The sequence below is a fragment of the Calidris pugnax genome, unplaced genomic scaffold (genome assembly GCF_001431845.1).
Source record: "Calidris pugnax isolate Ruff unplaced genomic scaffold, ASM143184v1 scaffold39, whole genome shotgun sequence".
NCBI lineage: Eukaryota > Metazoa > Chordata > Aves > Charadriiformes > Scolopacidae > Calidris > Calidris pugnax.
In genome coordinates, this window is record NW_015090828.1 from 7,668,620 (window position 1) to 7,693,317 (window position 24,698).

A 24,698-nucleotide genomic window follows, 5' to 3' on the forward strand; every position below is an offset into this window, starting at 1 on the left:
GCAGATTTGAGGAGTGCAATCAATTCAAATTTTCTATTTCCTATATGAATATTCTATCTACTAAAGCACTGCAGTACTATGGGCAAGTACTATGGGTATGGTAACTGCAACACAAGCTCAGCCTTAGAAAAAGACAGCAAGAAGACACAACTGCTCCTGGCAGACTCTGCTTTTGCTGTTGCATGCTAAGGGTTCCTGGAGCAAGCAGTTCAGGAACAGTGCTCCTGCAGGATTTGTCCATCATTCCCAAGCATTATGTTCTCAAACCATTTTCCATTCACAGCTCAGTCATTTTGCAAAGCTTTGAATTTCATCCAACCTGACTTTTATGAAGTACCAAGGTAGAGAAACATTTTATAAGAGAATTTATTTTTCTGTGAGAAACTAGTATATGTCTGTCAGGTTGGGATCAATACAATATAACACTCCCTTCAGATACTCTCTTACTAACTACTATTACTGTCATTTTCATCACAGCATAACATCATTCATTAGACAGTCTTTCCTAAGCAGGGCTCTTCATTCCAAACTGTTATTCCACTTCTAACTCACATTATTTCTGCATCTGAACAATTTTCTCATATTAAAAAAAAAAAATAAAAACACCCACAAACTCAAAAATAGTGGCTCAGACTGTATGTTTTATGCTGCCTCTGACCCTGTAAAAGGTGTGACAGTTGTGTTCAGACTGAACTTCACTGAAGTGGTTCACCCAGGTGAGATAAGTGAGAGCAAATTCTTAATATGAAGATCCCATGCCAGACTGGCCCAATATTAGGGGCCAACCTCCTGTCTTCTTATCCTCCTACACTGACAGGATTTTCCTAGTCTGACATAAATGTGTCATAGTCTGACAAAAGGAACTTCAAATACCCACAGAATTTTACTGGCAAGACCTTATACACCTACAGGTTTTTAACTCTTGGATGGAGGTATTTAGTGATGTCCTCCAGTAGGTCTGGTTCTAAGAGGCTTGCTCAAGGTCGCACAAGAAAGCTGGGAGAAAGAAAATTTGAAAATGTTTACAAAACATCTACCTACATATCTCCCTCTACTCCTTCTTTTTCGTCACATTTTAGTAAGGAAAAAATCTTATTCTAACACTATTGCTCCAGGCTGATTTACTTAAAAAAAAGAAAGTAAGTTCAAATCAAAACAGCACGTATCTCGCCTTTGACAGTGTGCAACAGATGAAGCATCCTATCTAAACATTCTACAGAAGAAGCAAGAATTAGAGATGTTACTTCTGAGAAAATTAGGGAATGTATTTTCTCCTTCAATTACGTCTAAGAATCATGCATCGTTGTACTAGGTGATGATTTCAACCAATAAAAATGTACTGATCCATAAGACAGGGACAAAGAACTTGGCAAAGCCTTTGAAAATAACATCCCTTAATTATTTCAGATTTCAAGCAAAATTTTTATTATTTCCAGAGATACAAAGGCAGCTCTTAGACCTAGTCCAAATATAAATATTGCTTCTCACGCACAAATATGAAAGTGTTATGTTTTGTAATATTTTTGATTAAAAACTTTGTCAAAGTTCCTCAGTGTGTAACACTTCACAGACCATACTGTTGCATAAGCTTTTTCACAAGGCTTATATAATATAGGCATCTTGTCAGGTATGTGAATGAGGACATTAAAACCCAGCAGCCCCATGTCCCAGCAAGACCTGCAAGCAAGCTGCTGCAAACAGGAGTTCTGCAAGACTGAACCAGCAGGGGAGAGGAAGATCTCTACAGCAAATCACACCAAGAACATAGCATAAGGGAAATTTTTCTGTATAAAGTATCTAAAGTGCAGGACTTACAACACAGGCTTTCAACTACCCAGTGGGGAAGGGAATATAGCAGCATAGAAAATGTTCAGCAAGATCTTGAAATGCATTAGTGTTTGATAAGGAAGGTGGAGCAAGTGCTGAGAGAGAAACTCTTTTAGATTTGATTTTAAGCAACATGGAGAAACTGTGACATTCTGAAAGCCACTTCAGTGTAATGTTGGCGTTCATTACTCTTGGAAAGGCATGACAAAAACCTACAAAATTAATAGGAATGTGTTCCATTAAGGCAGCTGGGTTGGATGAACATCAACCTATGACAACAGAGCTCACCAACTGATGACCAAACTATTAAACACTCCAGTGTTCCCCTCTGAGAGAGCGTGGAGATCTGCACAACAACGGAAGACTGACAGAGAGCAAATTTCACTGGTCCTTTTTCAAAGAAAGAAACCAAGGAATTAGACCAGTCAATTACACTAAAATTCTACATAATGATGTCCACTACTTGGTTATCTAGAAATAAACACAGGAATGAGTAATAGGCACCATGGGTTTGTCCACAGCAAGTCTTGCCAAATAAGTCTAATTTCCTTCTCCCTCTGTTTTTCTAGTCATAGGATTAGTAGCAAATGTCTCATAATATGACTGGATTTTTGACAGTCTCATGTGATGTTCTCATAAAGAAATGGGGGAACAAATAGATGAAATTACTCTGGAATCAATGGAGATTTTTTTAAGAGCAGTTACCAATGATTCACTGCCACTACAGAAGAATGCATTAAATTATTTGCTGCAAGGGTCTATTTTGGGTGCCTCAAGTAACTCAACATAACTTGGATACGAAAACAGAATGGGATTTCAGGGATAGGATAAGGAACTGTTAGTGCACTAAGGGGCAGGATTTGAACTCAAAGTAATGTTTATAAGTAGGTGTGATGTTCTCCGAGAGGATACAGTTCAGTAAGGATGAGTACAAGTCACCATATGTAGGCAGGAACAGTCAGCTGCACAGTGCGTGATTGGAAACAACCAACTAGGCTACACTTCACAGGAAATTGGTCAAGGATCACAAAGATGACAATGCTTATGAGAAAAGTCAAATCACACACGTGTAAACAGACACCAGAAGAAATCCTTCCATTCTACTTATCAACAGCATCCTTCAATGAAAGGGTAGAACCATTTGAGCCCCATAACGTAACAAAGGTGTCAAAAGCATGATCCAGGAGGAAAGACCAAATGATTTGTGGCTCGATGTTTTAAAGCAGAGAAGCCTGAGAGAAGGCACACCTGACTGCAGCAAAGCAAAAAGGAATAATGCGATTCTCATACCCATAGTAGAAAGTACAAGATGCAATGATCTTAAAAGTATTAAGGAGGATTCAGATTAAAAATTTGAGTGGCCTGCCCCCGGTGATCTGGAGATTCTCCAGTCAAGTTCAGACACCACCATACTCTTCTTCCATGAAATTAAGAGCATTTTATGAAGCAAACTATGTATCATCAGCCTTTTCATTGTTCTGCATGTTGCAATCTTTTATTGCAGGAAAACTAAGCCAAGTTCTCAAAAATCTGAATTTCACGAAGCAACTGAAACGTGACTCAACTTTTTTGTGCTAAAGATGTTTCCAATAAAGCTTCGACTCTGTATGTATCACAGCTTTATAGAGCCCTTATCCCACTATGATTCCATCTAATGTGTGAGCTTATTTCTTGTCAGAGAGATTAGCTATGCTGTGGGAAGATCTTCCTGGAATGAAATTTATGATTTCCTTGCAAACAAGAAGATGCTTCCATGTGAGTCAGTCTAGATAGCAGAAACAGGGAAAATTTACTGGAACAGCAACTGTTTGAGCATCAACTCTGCTACTTCAGCCCTTGAAAGATGATTGAAAAAAAGATTACTGACTTCTATGAGAAAGTACATGCTTGTTACCCTGGTACACAAAAAACGAAAAAGGCTATTTTTTTACTTACCATCTAGACAGAACACAAAGCTTAAAGGGAAAAAAAAAAACCAAACCCTAGATAATCCTTTTCAAGAATAAACGGAATATTGACAAACCAGTCTTGCAAAAATCTTTTCTTTTTCTATTTTTTTCATTTTTCTTTAAAAATCCCTGTAGTTTAATCTCTGAGCACTGGCTCTCTCCTGCTGGAATCTAAGATGCTTGCAGACACCCTACTGGGTTAATTGATAGGGTAACAAGGACCATCAGTCAATAAACTTACTGCTTCCCTAAGCTTCACAGGGTTTGCACATAATTTCTGCAACACATAAAAACTTAACAGAGCTGGGTTGTCCTCAGAAAGGATAACTGCAGTCTTCTCTACGTTCATAAAAACCCCATATACACATTTCATGTGACTGCCAAATACAAAAATGCATGCATATGCACAAATCACAGAGCAAGGAAATCAAATATATCACACGTGAACATGCAAATTACTTCTGAAAGTATTCAGTCATTCAGCTCCAGGACACAGGCATACTTCACTCTCAACAAACTTTGAGGTAAATATTGAAAAATAAAAATCACAAATGGTTTAACATCTGACAACCAAATTTAGCATCAACAAACAGCACCGCTACAACTTTAAAGTTTCTCATAGTTCTCATAAAAATGAAGACACAATCACTTTCTTACAAGCAAGTAGATGACTCTAGTAAAAGAGTAATCTTTTACTTATGAAACACCCCACTCTCTTATGACACTTTGTCCCACAAAAAAAAGAACAAACCACAAATGCACTCATCTTATTAGCAAAGCATTCCAGGACAAGCACCCCCCAACTCTTCTAGCAGAATAGCACTACCACATGCCAGTACAGGAAAAACAAGCACTAGTGGAATGGATGGTGCAAACGCCTGTCAGATACTCGTTATGGAGTGAAGCTGAAATTATTAAACCATAGAAGAAATAACTGGAACTGAAAAGAGAGCTGGAACCATTTCCAGAGCACAAACATCTCTGGTTTGCTATACTAATAGTATACTATCACCTCTTTTTACCTCTGTCCATTTAGTAGGGTTACAAACCAAAGGCTATGTGAGCGTCATTAAATAGTTCCAGAGAGCATTGTTGTGAACAACCAACTATATCCTAAATGCTGCAAAACATTCAGATCTCAGTTCTCTATTGTAGCATTTATTTGAAGAAGTAGTTTCAAGTTTGTATATTACAAGCTCTGTCTGTAAATCACGCTGTAAACGCACTGGCCTAAACTGAGTTAGCTGGGGGGAATTTCACAGTGACAGCAAAATCTTCATCCAAAATATATTATGTTATCCACAATATACTTCTAGGTATTTTTTTTCTCTTTAGCTGGTCTAGTCTTCTAACTTAAGGCTGCTGCCGTCCTCTCTCTTTTGTCTAATTGTAATGCAGATCGTCGCCCTGCTCAGGATGTTAATTACTGTATGCTCCATGATGTGGAAAAACAAACAAAAAACCTCCCTGTTTTTATTTTGCATTCTTGAAACAACACTCTTTCTTCAGCATCAATTTATGGGATTAATATATATTTTTACTCCCTTGTTAATTAACAGAAGTCCATATATAGTCTTACAAAGTATCTGGAGCATTTCCAGAGAGGAAGATGATAACTAAGAGATATAAAATACACTTCATCTGCATCAAAACAAAACAGTAGTCTAACATTAATGTACCAACACACAGTCAGGAATGACACCTGAATGCAAAATAAAGGCACAATGCAGTTCCTCACAAACAAGTGAGGAACATCTAGCTACATCTAGAGCATTGAATAAATGTACTGCCTACTTTAAGAAGCACCATTTTTGGTACATCTAGTATTCTGAACCTGCCTTAAGACAACATATCTGCGTGAACTCCAAAGGACGAGATCTTTGCCATCAGGAGGAATGAGATAGATTTGAGTTTAAGCAACAGTATGTGTCATGAATATTTTTCCAGGAGTGCTACTATAAACAGAATGTTCTTATGAATTTAAGAAGCTGCCAGGTCCCACTACTTTCTTTAGACTAGTCGGTATCAGTAAGAAAAGCCTAACATTTGATATAAATCTAACTTGTTTAATTTGATATAAATCTAACTTGTAAGTTACTAAAACTTAACGTAAGTTTTAGTAAATGCTTTGTTATGTCCACATTTCTGACTTTCTGCATGTTCTGAATAGTCTACTCACTTTTCCCCTCCTCATATTACATCTTTAGCTGTACTGAATTCAGCTGAATGCCACAGCTTAAGACATAAAGTATCCATGTCTTAATAGCTTGAATTTACCCAGTCTGATGCCCTTGAAATGCAATTCCACAAGAAAAAGCCCGTCTTAATTTAAGGACGGAACATTTTTCTCCTACCAGACTACTCCAACATGAAATACCTGGCCAACTCTGTAACTAATAATACATATATATAAGAGAAATGTATTTTCAGTTCATTAGTGGAAAAAGTGTTGGCTTCTTTAGGGGTTATTAGATCACCAGGGAGTTTATATGTTCCTGTATTAATTCTCAGATGACGGCAGATTTTTCAGTTGTACATTCCACAATGTAATATATTTCTATTTTATCTTCAGAGACATCTAGGCTTGTGATTGTTTTTCTCATTCAGCAGTGAGAACATTCATTTTAGCACAAGCACATTCATACAAGAAATAAGATGGAACCTTGATGTATTTCATTTTCTTACAGCCTTCACTGCAGTGATTTACTGAGAGGAGAGAGCAACATGTAATAGCTGGTTCTCACAGTGGCAGCAGGAATACTCATGCTGGGTGGTAGCTTTTTCCCTCACCTGGACATGTATGTTATGGGTAGTTCAACAGCAACAAAACTCAGATTTGCTTTGACACTTTACTGGCAAGGATAAGCAGCTTGCCCAGCAACAGACTGAAACAGAAGAAAACCAGAAGAAGAAAACCAGAAGAAGAAAACCAGAAGAAGAAAACCAGAAGAAGAAAACCAGAAGAAGAAAACCAGAAGAAGAAAACCAGAAGAAGAAAACCAGAAGAAGAAAACCAGAAGAAGAAAACCAGAAGAAGAAAACCAGAAGAAGAAAACCAGAAGAAGAAAACCAGAAGAAGAAAACCAGAAGAAGAAAACCAGAAGAAGAAAACCAGAAGAAGAAAACCAGAAGAAGAAAACCAGAAGAAGAAAACCAGAAGAAGAAAACCAGAAGAAGAAAACCAGAAGAAGAAAACCAGAAGAAGAAAACCAGAAGAAGAAAACCAGGGCGGGGAGGAGATATCACCAACAGTCTGTATGTGCTTGATCTCTAATTCACATTTCATCAAAATTATATTCACAGATAGAATGTGGAAATTATTTCTTATGTGGTGAAAATAAAAGGAAAAGTCATGATAACTAACTTCACATACATAGAAAATGACTTAACAAAAAACGCTAGTTATCCTTGTGCTCCATTTTCATTCTAAGTATATATAGTGTGTGCCAGTAATAGTAAATCACTTTGAAGCTATGAACTGGCCTGCCAGATTTTAAAGATTTTTAAGTTGTCTTTTGCAATTGATGAAGTTTGTTGTTTCAGCACTTTGTTGCTGCTGCTGATCTCCTGCTCCTAGGCAGTTTCAATTAACTCTGTTCCATTGCTTCACCCCCCTTGACTGCTAAAAGCTAAAAAGTAACTCTTTGGATTTTATTCCCACCATTGCTACATGGAATATAAATCATGCAAAAGAAACAAGGTTGAAAACTAGAAATATTACATCTTTTTGTGATGACTAATTAGAATTTAACAGGAGATTATCAACTTGCTATCTAGAACGTGAAATCACTGTTGTTTAATATGAGCAAATTTTGTGTTCTGTCATCTACGAACACTTAGCTTTCTCCTGCCAGACCTCTGCATTTCTCTCTAGAACTGTTCCACACCAAAAAAAAAAAAACAAAACAAAACACCCTAATAGGCCCATTTCAGGTGAAAAACATTGGTCCTAAATGCTCTCAGCAGTGCAGATAAATAATTTTGGTAAGCCTATTTTGTCCTCCTCATTTGAGGGCCAAGATCACGTCTTCAGCACAGTCAGTCCTAAGGAAATGAAGCTGGCAGGGAGCCATTGCATTTCAGACAGTTGTAGACGGATGAAGGCACTGGAAGCAACCAGTCAATTACTGAGGTCCTGTGAGCAGAAGTTTCCCCAAAGCACGTTCAATCCACTCTCAAAACAGAGTTCTCACTTACCCCTTTCAGATTTCACAGGGCTGTATTGGATGTGTTCTCCAAGGCCTAAGAACAGTACAAGGCCAAGGAGGCCAGGGGTAGGTAGACATGTTCTGTGCCACAAAAAACATGAAGGATCCCCCTTCCACCCACTTTCAAAAAGTTATGGAGCGTATCTACTACCCCACCCCTTCCCCTCATACCCAGCTACATAAAATACCAGAGTGCATAGTACACCTTTAGCATCCCTGAACTTCCCCACATTAGATACATCCCCGCAGATCTGCTCAGCAGCCCAGCATCAGGATGCAGAAGAATGTATCATGTCAGTCCTTTTGGGAGAGCTGTGTGAGAACAGAGACAGAAGGAAGGTGAAAGGCCAAAGCCACAAATGCACGCTGCAGAGTTCCACTGGGTCTTGGGGAATAACATAAAAGCAGAGTCTGGTACAGGGAAATAACCCAGCCTCCCAGGGAATGCAAGAGGAGCTCTGCTCTTACGCCTGACGCAACCCGAAGCACTGGCAGAGAGGATGTGAATACTGCAACCTTTCATTCAGCCAGACTCTTACAGTGACCTGTGCCTAAACGCGGCTCTGAAAACATAGTTGACTAATAGTTCAGATACCAGGGGCTACAACTGCACATCTAAGGATAGAACCAAATAAAATCTATTCAAAACAAGGTAAACTACCAGTGCTTTGCTTGGAATCAGCGTATAATGCACCCTGAGCAAGCCATGCTGTCACACATCCTTCTGTTCATCTACGCTCTCTGCAATTAAGTTAAGCACCTTGTTAGCAGAGTTCTGCATGTGTAGTGGTCATCACGTTTTTTTTTTTTACATATTTTTTGTTTTAATATTCTCCTTCTTCCTTATACACGAATCACTTAGGAACATAAAGATGTAAGGGAGAACTGGGAGGGGGATATGAATGGGGTGGGGAAAAAAGGGTGCCTCAAGAAAAAATAATTATCTTTTTTAACGGGCAACAGAAGGAAGTACCCCAAGATCAAGACAGCTAAGACTTTTGTCCCTTAAAAAACTAACACTGTGTGAAAAACCATTCTCCAAGGCCAGGGCAAGCCCAGGAAAACCCAGACAATTGGCCAATCCACAGCCTCTTAACATTCACAATCCGGAGCATGAAGTTTTTGAAGAGTTAGATTATTTTAAGCACTGGATGCTTTTGGCATTATACAACGCGTACAGTATGTCAGGATCTTTACTCCAAGGTTCTTATCTAAACATATCATAAAAGAGGATATGGTTTCCAAAGAGAAGGCAGAAAAGCTTCTGACCGCAGGGACCTTGTCTACTGGCAGAGCTCCACGTTCAAAATTGTCTGGCATAAATACAGTAGGACTAGGTCTATGGAGAAGAGCTTAGCGCTTTATTTGCTGGAAGTGGTTCCTGATGTGTTCATGATCCATTTCCAGTATTCAGAATCTTACAAACACAGGCAACACCATTGTTCTTAGAAAATTAAAATAGCAAATACAATAGAGAAGGCAAACAAAAGCAGAAAAGAAAAATACTATTTGAATGATAGAGACAAGCATTGTGATAAAGGTACCACATCTGTCAAAACACTCATCTTTCCTGCAAGTTTTGCATGTAGTTTCTCTGTTAATCACATACTTCAACTATACTTAACATTATTTTTTTTTTTGGTACTTCCTCTTTTTCTTTTAAAATAAGACTTAGCAGAACTAGAAAGAACAGGTTTTATTTCCAGACACAGAACAGACTGCCACAATCACAGAAACTTCTGTTATTAAATAATTGACCCTGTTCTTTTCAGCCTAATTTAATTTTTAAGATTGCCCTGGTATAGTTTAGCTATATCTTGACATGAACAATAAGATTTTCCTTCCAAAGTGCGCTGACTGCTTAAAGCAAACTACATGTTGGTTCTCATATGTATCATGTAAAATCTCCATTGATAAAATATTTTTTATGAAGTAAAATCAGAGCCATAAAAGATGAACACAGTCCCCAAGACACACTCCTTGATGTGGCGCTTAGGGACATGCTTTAGTAGTGGATTTGGTAGGGTCACCTTAACAGCTGGGCTCAATGATCTTAAGGGTCTTTTCCAACCTAAATCATTCTATGACTCCTTCAAATACTCCACAGCTGCTCTGTCTCCATTCTAAGATACATAATGAAAACTTCCTGAGATGCAGTTTGAACCACAGGAAATCTAATTTATACTTAACCTGACTAATGGCTTTTTGAACATAGAAGGGTTTGACCTTCCTCGCCTGGTTCTGAGACAAGTTATACAGCACTCAGCTCACTACTACCAGTTCTATTGCTCCAATATAAACAGCCAACAGAATATATTTTGCTCTCCAGGTAGAATTCCACAGTTTAGCAAAAAGGGAAAAATACCAAAAGATACTGAACACTATATAATTCACTCTTTTACAGAAGTGGAAAGGGGCATTTAAGAAAACAGGAAGGAGAAGAAAATACTCCCAACCTGCCTAGGTACAGCAGAAGCAGGTCTTAGGATCTGCATAGCCCACACTTGGGGGCCTTCCATGGTTTTGAGGCACAAGGGCAACAGGCACAGCCTCAGTTTCCAAGAGAATGCCTCCCTCACTGAGCACTCAGCTTGAATTTCACTGGCTTGAAAGCTCACAGGTTCTCTGGTGACATTTATACTTAATCTTTAGACTTTTCTAATGTTCTAGACTTTTCTAATGCGAATGGCTCTTATTGACAACTAAAGAAAATACACACAAACTTCCATATCCACAGACACACTTTGGGTTGGCCCATAATAGCACTTAAAAGAAAGAAGAGAGAATTCCTCTGATCTTCTGTCATCCATCCTCCCTCTCCATATTACTGCTGCTTCTTTCCCCTCCCTAGTGTTCTCCATCCGAACAGGAGTTTTGCAAAACAGGAAAGGATACCTATCAAAATGTCTCCAACAAGGAATCACATTAATTTTCACATAGTTTCACATCTATATGAAACAAGTACGATCTGATCCTGTTAAAGATCAGGTCAAATGTCTTTGCTAGAATAACCAGAAGGAAAAACTATCACGAACAAGGACAGTAATCAAGCTTGAGGCTGTACTTTGTCTTCTCTTTGCTTGTACTTTCAATTCTTCCTTTACTCTCTCTTCCCACCTCTCTTGGGTTTGTTATTCTACTGTTCTTTGGACTCTTCTAAAAGGTAGAATGCTTTGTGTCTCTCCTGAACACAAAACTATTCAAGAAGGAAATAAATGACAACTACAGATACTCAAAAAAACCCCCCAAAAAACCAACCACCCCAAACAAAACACACACTCACACACCACCTCGGTACCCTGCATAGAAAATATCCGTGGAATAAGTCTACTCATGCCACCAAAGAAAGACAATTTTTAAAGTTTTTCCATTATCTCAAAGTGAGTTATACAGTAATAGTGCTGTGTCTTCTTAATGTTCATTCTGAGTACAATTCACATGAATTGTGTGCTGGTAGTGAGCAAAGCCAGGCCTCGAAGTAAGAGGCAAGCAATTTAGTTTTAAAACATTTAATTTACTGAAATTGCTGTTGTCCAATTAGAATAGATTCTGACCTTAGCTATATTGGCCTAAGTTTATAACACTATAAGCTTCCTGAAACTACTTCAGACTTCAACCAGTATAAATAAAGTCAGCTCAGAATATAGAAACTAAGTATTAAAGTCAACAAAATAAAATGGAAGGCAGACATCCTAAGATGGTAATTCTCAAAACAGTCTCCACAGACCACCTGGGTTATATAGATCTACTGAAACGATTGTAAGAGAGGCATTGGACAAAACAAAGTATTAATTGGAAGCAGGCAAGACAGTATAAAACAAGTCCCCTTCAAAGTGGATCATTTATCATCCTTGTTTATTTCCTCAATACAGAAGTTTACTAAAAAGTAATCCTCTATTCAGAGGAGCTTCCATTAATCAGAAAATATGTCATGTAAACTTGAAGTATGCCCAGTTTCTCAAACCCAGTGGTTACTCAAACTACTCCTCTCTTGCTATCTCCAATTACTCTCAAAAAATTTGTATACCTCAAAGCCACTTGGCTAACATGGGGATTATCTTATTGGGCACCTTAAACTCATCCAGGGTTTTTTCTTAAAATGTATGATTCGCTCTGTTACGGAGCAAATTCACGAATAAGAAGCTGATCATGTACAGGTGACAAAATTTGCATTGATTACAGTTCAGCTGTGGATCAGGAAGCAGACAAGTCAAGCCACACAGAAATGCAGTTTCTGTGTCTCATTTTGTATGTATCCTGGGCATAAATGGCTCAGAGGAGTCCTGCAAATCAGCCCAGAGGCAAACCAGTGGCAATCATCTGATGCACCATGAGCCCAGAGAAGCAAGCTGCCTCCCACTGCAACAGGATCAGCACAGTTTTGTACCTATAAGGAAATGGTGCTTCAATTACCCCTGTGTTTTGAACTAAGCAGGAGCCTGCAGCCACTACACTGCACTGCATCCTTTTGCTCTAGAAAAAGTGGTGTTTCTTCAGCTATAGAAACCACCTGAGAATCACAGAATCAGCTAGGTTGGAAGGGACCTTTAAGATCATCTAGTCCAACGACAATAAAAAAAAAAAACCCACAACACAAAAAAAAACCTCAAACAAAAAAACCCCTCACTAAACCATATTCCCAGGCACCATACCAACTCATCTTTTGAGTATCTCCAGGGATGGTGCCTCAACCATTTCCCTGGGCAGCCCATTCCAATGCCTGATAACCCTTTTATTGAAGAAATTTTTTCTAATATCCAGCCTGAACCTCTCCTGGTGCAACTTGAGGCCATTTCCTCTTGTCCCATACAACACCCCAGAATGCAGACCCACACTGACTGCCCAGGAAATTCCAGATGAACTTGGGCTGCCATGACTATTATCAGAAGAAAGCAAACCCAGAAAACTTTCAGAAAAACATAGTGGATTGGTCAGCAACTCTTTGTGGTCTTATAAAATATTAGAGTAAGCTGAAACATTTAAAATATGTTTATTTCCAAAGTCCACAGGAAGAGGTACCTGTTTGATATTAGCATTTGGAAGTATGAAAGTACTCCTTTTACAACTTTAAGGTCAAAGAATAGAATTTCTCTTGGTGGCTGGCTAAATTCTATCACAATCTGAAGTGATATCTATTCTATATGAAGTGATTACTTCAGTGCTGTTAGGATTTTACAACTAATAGGCCAGTGTATCATGAACCTTGTCTTTAGTTGGTTTCAATCCATTTTAAAAAAAAAAATCATCTGTTTAAATTAACATATTTTGAATCACTAGACACAATGTTAATACAGCAACACATGGATTTCTCCTGTATTTGCTCATCAGAAGTGATCACTAGTGACCACTTGTAATTCTAAAATCATCCCAGAGATTTCATAATTTTTCCCATTTTGCAGTGGACCAGAAAGCGAAGCGCTTTGAAAAACCTTTGTCAAGAGAAGAGACACATTACCCAGAATTACAAATATCAAACTCACTAGACCGTGTTGGTTTAAGCCTCACAAATCAAATAGAACAGGAAGTCTTATCTGTATTTGGAGCAAATACTATTTTTGGATAGAAGTCAGTCAGTCTGTCCTTCTCATGCTCTTAAAAAAAAAAAAAATAGACCAAAACATAACTTTTTAATGATAAAAGAAATCCTATTTTGAATCACTAGACACAATGTTAATACAGCAACACATGGATTTCTCCTGTATTTGCTCATCAGAAGTGATCACTAGTGACCACTTGTAATTCTAAAATCATCCCAGAGATTTCATAATTTTTCCCATTTTGCAGTGGACCAGAAAGCGAAGCGCTTTGAAAAACCTTTGTCAAGAGAAGAGACACATTACCCAGAATTACAAATATCAAACTCACTAGACCGTGTTGGTTTAAGCCTCACAAATCAAATAGAACAGGAAGTCTTATCTGTATTTGGAGCAAATACTATTTTTGGATAGAAGTCAGTCAGTCTGTCCTTCTCATGCTCTTAAAAAAAAAAAAAATAGACCAAAACATAACTTTTTAATGATAAAAGAAATCCAACCAATTCCAGCAGTTATCTGTACCAGCAGTGTCACAGCTAGTGACAGCCATTTCAGACAGTCTAGGCTCTGTAGTACAGAATTATTCCTTTGTGCATTTTAACACACAGATCCATTATTTCACCTTTACTCTTGGCTAAATCGTGTAATCTACTTCAGAGCACTGTGTCTGTCCCACCCACAATTATTCCTCCATATCAGATACTCTTTATTTCTGTCTTCCTTGCAAGCGTGCAGAACCCAAATTATTTAGGCCAGAAAAGTTATCCCTGAAATAATGGCAAGTAGTCACTTTATCAAACCACTCTCTAATCCCAGATTACCAACGTATGCACCAAAGTATAGTTATTGTCACTGTACCTTCAGCAGCTCAGAGAACACCTTTTTCTTTAAAAATCCTAATCTTTAGGATAGAGAAGTAGCACCAAAGTATAGTAATTGTCACTGTACCTTCAGCAGCCCAGAGAACACCTTCCTCTTTAAAAATCCTAATCTTTAGGATAGAGAGTCTGATCTTACAGACTCTGCTCAAGAAAATCCAATACCACTACAAGTTAGCAAGGAAAGGCTGAAGGAATAAGGCTCACGGACTTAATCAAATTAATTCTAAATCACTTTGCTTCTCTTTTGAGCACTGAATCTTTCCACTCTGAATCTCGGAATCATCCTAAATTTGTACTGTACTTTCCTGATATAAACCAAAGAGAAATAAGTCCAAATACTGGCTCGTATGGGAGTGGTTCTCCAGTAGTCTCTCATCTGACCATTTTTCCATCTACTCTCCTACACAAGGTCCTACTTTAATCATCAGGTTGTCTAACCCACAATATGCTTACTGATGTTGCAAGCAGCTACAACAGCCACACCCTGGCCCATTGGTGGGTACACGTTAAGCTGTAGTAAAAAGGTTCAGCAAGGGCACCCCTGCTTGTAGAGCAGATTGTATCTGAAAGAAATGACCTTCTGCTTTCCCACATCTTTGATTAGGGCTAAACAATTAAAACATACACAGCTATGGATCATACCTGAAGAACAACTGAAAGCTACTATTACTTCCAAAGAGAGCATGCTATCTGCAAATGACATTTTTCATATTTGTACTGAACTGCCCAGTGAAGTGTTGCTGGAGAGCAGGAGCAGCAGAGTGAAATTAAAGGTGTCCACTTTAACCTATCACCCGGAACCCTGGCTGCTTCAGCACTGAAAATCTGCCTCTCCCTTTTTCACAATACTTCCTTCCTTCCACCTTACTTCTTACTTCCTCGGTTACAATTGGAGCTAGATTTGAGCTCTCTTAAATCAGCACTCTACAAGGTCCTGGCTGGGGAATAGCCAATGCTTTTGATCAACATATGCAAGTAAATGCAAACAGCAAGGAGAGACGGGTGTCTCGCTAACCATTCCACTGAGGGATTGTGGGACAGGAATTCATTAGGATGCCATGCGTAAATAGCAGCTGATTAAATCAGATCAGGGTAATGAATCACTATTTTTTAAGAAGTGGCCCGCGGAGCTCACACACTGCACAGCTTCATCTATCATCAACATGAAACACAGTTACACTATGTAACTCTGCTTTATCTGTGATGTCAACTGCTTAAAATACACTTGACAAATACTTGCAATTTTTAAATAAACTTTCCTGAAAAATAAAAAACTATTAACCCGAAGTTATTTATTCTTTTCAAGGCTCACCTCACACCTGCTGTATAAAAACACAGGTTAGCTCCTTGACAGGGCACTGCTGCCTAACAGCAGCAACGTACCTAATACTGTAAATGCCATATTATCAGTTATAGTTGCATCAGGAATTAATATTCTCTTTAGACTCTGATCTCATTTACATTCCACAAATTCTGGGTTTGTCCCATATTAGAATAAACATATCATCTGAAGACCCAGTATATTTCATCTGGGGGGTGAAGGGTAGAAATCACTTTCTAGTCTACTGAAAGAATCAGGTTCTACTCTGAGCCAGCAGATACCACTGAAATAAAATACCCAAACGTCCAAATTCATATAGGACACATACCTGGCACCATATCAAATGTTCAGGTACAAAATCAGTGGTGCTTGCAAGTCGCCCATGGCACAAACTCAAAATTCTTTATCAGCCTGTCTTCATAGGAGAGGTGCTCCAGCCCTCTGATCATCTTTCATGACCCATTTCAACAGGTCCATGTCCTTCCTGTGCTGAGGACTCCAAAGCTGGACACAGTACTATGGTACTATGGGTGGGCTCTCACGAGAGTGCCATAGAGAGATACTTGTTCTTATGTCAAAGGTAGATAATAAGCTAGAAGCTGTATAGATATACAATCTATAATCTCCTTTTATAGTTTATACTGTGTGACTAAATATTAAAGGAGGAAAGAAAGCATTTTCAGAAAAGCCTATGTGAATCAAATGCCTACGTATCCTTAAAATTACTCTAAAGTGAATTGCTAGGCTTGTTTGAAAATCCATAAACAAGAACTTAACACATCCAACCCTGCAGAGGAATAGACAGCAGCAGAGTAGTAAATACAAAAGTAAACAAACTCACCCATTTATTAATCCAGGATGGCAATTCAAAAGACAAAATTTTACCTTTACCCTCAAATACACAAGCAAATGTAGTCATTTTTAAGTCTAAAAAAAAAAATGTTATGAATTCTCATTCAAATTCATTTAATAGCACAAGCCTTAAAACTTCCCATGATAATTTCTGCCCTTTGATTTGCATCTCAGTTACTGCACATCTTTTAAAAAGGCATGGATTACGGATACAAAGACTACAAAAGGTGCAGTGCATGAAACATTGCTTAACTAAGCCATTTCAGTTATTGTCAAAAACATTCATTTGCTCCTGGTTTGAACTTTTCTGACTTCTACCCATTGGATCTTGTCATAATTCTGTGTACTAGAATAAAAATTTAGGTAAGTGCCTTTATTTGCAATATTTCCAAGCCATAACCTGTTGCAGATAAACTACAATGACTGGGCTCCTTAAGTTTTCCATCATAACGTCTGTTTTCTTGACAACAAATAATTCACCTCTACCTGAACTCCCTTCCAATTTTCAGCATCTTTTAAAAGTGTCACACAATAAACCTGACAGTTGATAGGCGATAATCTCTTTTGAAAAGTTGGCTCCAGTTTCCGGAGTAGAGCACTTTGGTGAACAAATCTTGTGCTCAACACAATGCCATCTTAAAAAGCAAAGTGAACAATCAAAGGTAGAGAATAAAAGTGCACTTATTCCATTTCAACGAAGAGAAATACCATTTTATATACCAGACTGTATAAACAAGTCTTCATTCCAAAATCAACAATTTTAAAATGTCAATTTGACCTGTATGATCATGAAGACAACTGCAGTACTGATAATAATGGACTGCTCTGAAGAACAGAATCCTTAACTGGTTTATCTCCTAGAAACATTATTTCCCATAAGCAAATTATTGTCTCCCCCTTTGATACAACTCTTAACTCCTTCAGTTTCTAACATAACTTCCTAAAACATTTCTAAATGCATCACCAGGAAGCAATCCTGAAAAGATTTTAAAATGGAATAACCAAAATGGTTTCACATAGATTCAGTCCTTTAACACACAATTACCTTAACGGCACACAATCAAAATCAAATAAGTAAACCTTCAATTAGCATACCTTTACGATAGTATACTGCTTTTGTGTATGTTCACATATGAAGTAAGTTTCGTTGTCAACTGTTAGATCACCACATTGCTGGAGACTTCTAGGCAAAAACTAAGCGTCTTTGAATTCCAGCCAGCACTGCTGCAGGCGTGCTGAAAGCACTGGTAACACTAAGAACAGCAGCAGCAGCTGCGATAATTTTTCAGTTTGACAGGTGCTAAATACCACTGAATTTGATTATAATTCCATTTTTGCTGTAGCTATTGCCCAAAATGACCTTACAGTAAGAACATTGTAAAGAACGGCCTTACACCAGCACTGTTGCAGCTGAACAATATATGCACAGCTGCTCTTCAATAGGAAGAAGGTCCCATATGAGACAAAAGGAAGCATGCACCTACTACAGTATTCCAAGAAGAGCGTTGGGATCTATCACTGAGGCCCCTCTTATCCCAAAGGGCTTTACCATTTTGTCCTATCTCATTTTCCCTGTAAATACTCATATTGCAGTTGTGTTAGTATTTAGATTGATACAAAACAACGCTCAGTGTCAAGCTTACTTACCTCTTACTGGAAACATTCCAGTAAGTCACAGAACAAGAGAATAGTTTTACTACTTGTTGTGGCAAGGAACTATTCTTTTTTAATTAAATTTCAGAAATGACAGTATCAAGGAGTAAAAAGCTTGTTTTAATACAATGGAATTGCCAAACTATCTCCCACGACAGAAAGAAAAACTACATTTCTTGGAGACTGGTATCTCCTGGAAGGCTTCAAAATGGCAGACTGGCTATAAACTGATATTCTCAAACTAGTTTCTCTAGACAATGCAAGCCAAGCCTAGAAGCATGCAGAAAAATTAGGTCACTACAAGGTAGATGGATGAAGGGACTTCCATCTGGATGGGGGAGAGAGAGAGAGTACCAAGAGAGCAACTGATTAACAAAGTAAGATCACCGAAAAGCAAGTAATTTTAAGTCAGTTGAGCACAATGAAGCATCTCGATGCAGGGTTTCACAAATGCCAGAATGGAATGAAAGAAAGACAAGGGAACATGAAGTCCATGCCAGGGCTGTGGGTGGGTCTGCAGTAGTGGGCACTTAGCTTAGCCAACCAAGTAACCACAACCTGAGTCCGAGTAATCCTGTGCATTTCTTCATCTGCTTCATTTATCAACATTTGCAAGGGGTCGGCCTACATTCCAATGTTGAGTATAGATGTTTTGTTTGTATTTTATCTTCATCTGGCCTGAGTTAAACATACTTTCAACTCACTTGGCTAATAAGCCACCCCTCTTGGAAAAGTATGGCAAGCGTGTAGAGATGGAGATGTGTGTTCCACCAACCAACAGTAAGAAGGAAAGTTCTGACATGGATCAAACTTGAATAGGGTGGGAGTTCACCACAGACAGCAACTGTACAGTGACAGTAACCAGACCTGGCATATGGATGGAATTCAATTCTTCAGATTGTGTTTGGGACACAGAAGAATGGTGAAGAGCATTGATTAGGCTTCTTGACCACAATACTAGATGTCATCCATACAGTTCAGCTTTACAACATTAAAGTCTCCAATTCCAAGAACTTCTCATCTTCCTCCTCTCTAATCACTAAAGAATTTAGCCACCCTCACCAGTTCCATGCCAGTTCATACAAACACTCAGCCTATTTGCAAAATTAGAATCTGAAAACTCTGAGAAGTTTGACCAACATATGCTAACAACTTGGGGGGGGTTGTATAAAGAAAGCCAGAACTGAATTACTGACCTCACTGCCCATTTTAAAGAGACATTTCTGTTGGCAATCTGCTGGGTATCTGAAAACTCAAGACCTTCTACCCGTTCTGAAAATTGCCTCTTAAAAATGGATTAATGTAAACCATCATCCCAAACATACTTGCCTTGTATATTTCTACCACTCATAGAAGTTTGGTCTATATTTATAAATCAGAGTCAATGTGGGTCATTTTAAACATCCTTTAAAAAGCAGTTTTGATTTCCCATCTGGCCTGTAAACTTCACCACTGAAGAATTATATTGCTATATTGCACTTTATGTCTCATGTCTGAAAAATAAGGACAGAAGCAGATAACTGTATTTCATTCAAAAGCAATATTCATTACTTTGACTACATAAAACACTCTACCATGAATGGATTCATATTCATATTGTATGCAATTGTTTGTCTCCAAACAGATGGCAGTGACTCAACGTTTTGCCAGTGTGGCTATGAATATACCCTTAATCTAATAAAAGAGCATATAAGTCATTATCAATTAAATGTGCACGCTCCACAAACTCAGATACAAAGACACAAAGATACACAGAACAACTTCAGTCCCAATCCAGGTCTGTGATTTTTGCACAATAATCAAACCAAATCTTAATCTTTTCACAGAGAGATCACTTTCATTTCAAAGCAGGACACAATTCAAAGCATCTCCTGCAATAAATAGATGTGGCAGCTTTTCAAATCGCTCACCGCAGATTCTCTAATCAAGTTCTATTGAGATGAAAATCTCAGTATCAAAACCAGGTAAAATACTACTCAAGAAAACCATAAAACTACTGATCAAATATACAGTGCAAATTACCTAAGACACAGAGAACATCTCTAGCCTCCCTCATTTGTTTTTGCTTTGGGCTTTTTTTAATAATTTCAGCCTTTGCCTAGTTTATTTTCTGAATAGCATTTTATAACATGTTAGAAAGATTCAATCAAAGGACAGAAGACAGAACAGCCTCTTACATTCTGTGATTAAAAGCAGTAAGTAATTTTACACCGAATAACACCGTTAGTACCTCCAAATGTAAAAGCTTCTGCCCACACAGTTAAATACGCAGCAGAAACAGCATGGGGAGATACACACATGCCTGATACTAAACAAGGATGTTGAGATTCTCCAAATGGTTTGATAGTGCAAAGTATTGCGATGGCAAGGGCAGTCAGGATCAGAAAACAGCAGAAAAGATGCCCTGGCCAAGGTGAAATGAAGTATGTTATTGAAGCATTCTCAGAGTCTGCTCAAGAACCAGACATATACCACTTGAAATAAAAAGGAATTTTGCAAAGCCACGAGTGAGAATTCAGGCTAGAGAAAGCTACTCCCAATACAAGTGTGATGATAGCCTGAATTTACACTTCCCTGGCTCAGAAACACTCTCCGAGCCCTTGCAGATGTGACATTTATTATGTTTGACATAATTATAAGATCAGATAACATAAACCCACATCAGTTGCCAGTTAAAACATTGTCTTTTGGTTGCTGGGAGCCCCGTGTCAGAGAGCAGAAAGAAGTATTCTATGGTGCTACCAGAATAACAGCTCCCACCACACTGAAACTCACCCAAGCCAATTGCTCCCTGACCTCCCTGTCTCAAGAATCAAATATTCATGTGTTCAGATACCATCTGTCCCTGAGCCCTTTCCTAATTTTTAACTATCTAATCAATTACCTGATGCAAAGAACTGTAAGTGATCTGTCCCCAAGCAAATGAAGTGTTTGACAACACTGACACCAAGCGACAGAATTCAGAAAAATATAAACCAAAGTAACCTACACATAGCAATGTTAGGGGATTTCATCAGTATGCTTGGAAAGTGACAAAGTGTTATTTTACCAACAATACAAAACAGAAGTGAAGACCTATTATGAAAGCTGACACTTTCGCAGAAGTCATGCATAAGTATGTCCAACATTAAATACATGTTAACAATTTGATTTAACCTTGATCTTGCAAGTACGAGTCAAAGACTGCACACATTTCAATGTTTTATGCAATCTAGCCTTGTAAATTCACTTCTAAAGGAGAAAAAATGAGTGGTTTGTATATAGTCAATACTTGATTCCATTAACTTATGTGGATTTAGCTCAGTTTTTCAAGTCAAAAAATCCAAACAATGCTTTTATGCTTTTTAATTAAAAAAACATTATGTGTTAATGCAAAGTTTAATAGTCTGCTAAGTCTCACTTACTTGCTTTACCTACCTCTCTCTTGAGAAATCAAAAACCATGGAGTCCAACAGCTGACACATTAAATAGAATTGTCACTCCTCCTAGTGGCTTACATAATGACATTACAGAAAGCATAAAACCCTACTGATAGACAATAACTCTATCAAACTCATCGGTTTTATCACCTACCCTGTTTATGACCAGTATTCTGTGTCTTCCCTCCAGGCTTTCATGTTCTTACCTGCTGACGTTTGTATGCTAAGTAATCAAGATTTTCCAGATCTTTTCGAAACTTCTGGTAGGTTTTCTGTAGATCAGATTTACTGGATACATTTCTTAAAGATTCAAACGTTCTTTGAAACTGTGATGGTAAAAAAAACAAACAAACACCACTAAATACCATCATTCACACAGTTGCTGTATTTTTTGCCATACTAGGATTTTATTCTACTAAAAACTAATGTTATGGAGCTCTGTCCCCTCTTGAGTATACCACCTTCTAGACATTCTTACAATTTTGTTTTGAAATCGATCCCTGAATTCAAAGCATAGTACATATGCCCTGTTTAAATTCAATCCTCTAACTTCACAGGTCAGACTTGCAATCAACACAACCTCTAAAGGTTATTTCTTTTTCTATGCCCTGTTACCAGACGGAATATATTAATATATTTTTAATTTTTTTTTAACTAATAAAAGCACATGCTACTTTATACAGGCCATGAACTCCTCATTACATCAAGCCCAACAGTAGATCTTGTATAAAACAAGATACTCTTTATCAAGTTAATTAAGAGTAATTTGCAAGACTGGATACTTACCTTGGGCAACGTGCTCACATTCTCTACAAAAGCTGTGGTAATGTTAACTATGCTTTGTTACAGATCTTACTTTTAAATTTAAAACTTCTTTCATGTGTACACTATTATTAAAAACTGGTATTTTTCAAAGAGATGAACAATACCAACCCAGCTGTAAGGAACCGTAAGAGAAAAACTAAGATTTGTAAAAAAAGGAGAAAAGGAGCTACAGTTTCCTCACTACCCTGAAGTAGTGAGGAATCATGAACCATCTCCTCTGACTTTCCCTGTTTTGCCACCTGTAAATATTATTTTTCACCTCACAAGCACGTGACAGCTGTAAAGCTGTTAAGTGGTTTAGAAATATTTTGTTACTACACTGATTACCACAAGAAGCAAGTCTATAAACATTTATATATGCTGATATAATCAGGAAGAACTACATCTTCTAAACCCGCACAAAATCTTGACTTATCTTACTACAATTACAGGTCTTGTAGACGAAGTACCTGCTGTAAACTTGCACGTGGTACTAGTGTCCAGGGAATGAGGCAAAAGACCAAATGAAATGGACCACTTTCCAGCCAGTTCTGGAAAACCAAGCACTTCAGTAGTATACATTGCACATCTCTCTGTAACTTTGCTAAAACTAGTCATTGAATTGAAAAAATTAACCATAGAAGAAGAGGAGAAAAAATACTTCGTTCATCTTCAGTCCCTCTTTATAAAGCTGGCAACAAAACTGACAACCAGTGCCAACTGTGGATGCAGACTGCTCCACAGTGTGATGACTCCTGTGAGCATTTGACTGAACTCAAGCCCAAGTTGTATACACTGTTCAACAGCCACTAGGTTATTCCTCTTTGGGGATAATAAGCAGCTGCAGTGGATTTCAGCTAACGAGTCACAACAGACGGATACATCCTGGAATCTTAAGGCAAGTTCTCATTTCCCCCGTTGCAGCCTTTATTTCAGTCTCATCGCTCTCGTAACCAAGAAGTAAATTAAAGCAGTGTTTACATCTGCTTGTAATATACCTTGCTATACCTCATTCAGCACCACTACAGGTTAACTGGAGACTTTCTAGTTGCATTTGAAATCATCGTTACCAAAAAATAAAAGAAAGCTTTCTCACCCAAAGTATACTTCACTGAATTCTGCAACAATATGGCTGACAGAACATAAATGCTAAGACAAAACCACAAGATTCTCTGTTCTATTTGACTTCAGCAGCTTTCACCTTTTGTAGGATCTGTTATTTTCAGACTTCACATCTGCTTGACAGTTGCTCTTAAAGCCTTGAATTTGCAATGCTTGCTTTCACCAATTCCCACTCCAGCGTTTCCCCATTAGGTGGAAGCAATTTATTCACAACATCTGCAAGCAAGACCTGAGTACAGTCTAAGCTGACCAAAAGCTACCCATAATGCTCCCTCTTTATAAGTGCGTAGAAAATCCTCATAACATATCTGTAAAAGTTCATGCTACACCCCTAGCTCTAAATCATGACACATTTCTCCAGAAATTACCCCAAAGCTGCTACACCCTGCTATGGCCTAGAGTAATACAGGGAAAAGGTCTCTAATGATTTCCCAACTCACTAGGTGGGCAAAAGGTACAGTCTTTTTTTTTTTTTTTTCCAATTTGTTTGGGTGTATTTGTTTTAGTCATCAACATGTTAGACTACAATAAGTAAAACTCACTAGGTGGGCATAAGGTACAGTCTTTTTTTTTTTTCCAATTTGTTTGGGTGTATTTGTTTTAGTCATCAACATGTTAGACTACAATAAGTAGCCCAGTTACAGAATCATCATCCTTCTCCTCCTCTTAAGGATGCTTTTAATCCCATAGCTTCAATCCTTCCTTTGGCAGGAACTCTACTAGCAAGCTCATGTGCTTCCTTACGTCCTGAAGCAACCCAACTATTAATAATGCATTTGGCTCTCTGGAAAGAGATATAAGAACCAGTGTGTGATGATAAATAAGTACAAACCAAATGCGTAACTGTAAGGGTAATATACTTCAATAAAATAGATGAGTAACGGTCAGGATATCCACTTAGAAGAAGCCTGTCTTTAGATACAGGAGAAAAACACTTTTTTAAAGGTTTAACTCAAAAGTAAATAAAAAATCCACAAGCAATTTTAAGAAAATATACATATGCTTTTTTACTGCCATCAACAGGAAATCAGAAAAATCTGCCTTGGATATACAAAGGTTATCAGAACATGTTTTAAACTTTAAACCACATCTGGATCTTTCTTTATCATTCTGCTATCAGTGTGAACC

General features: G+C 38.0%; 1 protein-coding gene across 1 annotated transcript in view; it reads right to left on the reverse strand.

Annotated features, from left to right (window-relative positions):
* The window catches only part of CTNNA3 (catenin alpha 3), a 497,320-nt gene that overhangs the window by 432,518 nt on the left and 40,104 nt on the right, over window positions 1–24,698 (reverse strand). Inside the window, exon 5 of the mRNA XM_014940453.1 lies at window positions 21,851–21,970. Coding sequence (XP_014795939.1) covers window positions 21,851–21,970 — 120 coding nt within the window. The remainder of the gene's footprint in view (window positions 1–21,850; window positions 21,971–24,698) is intronic.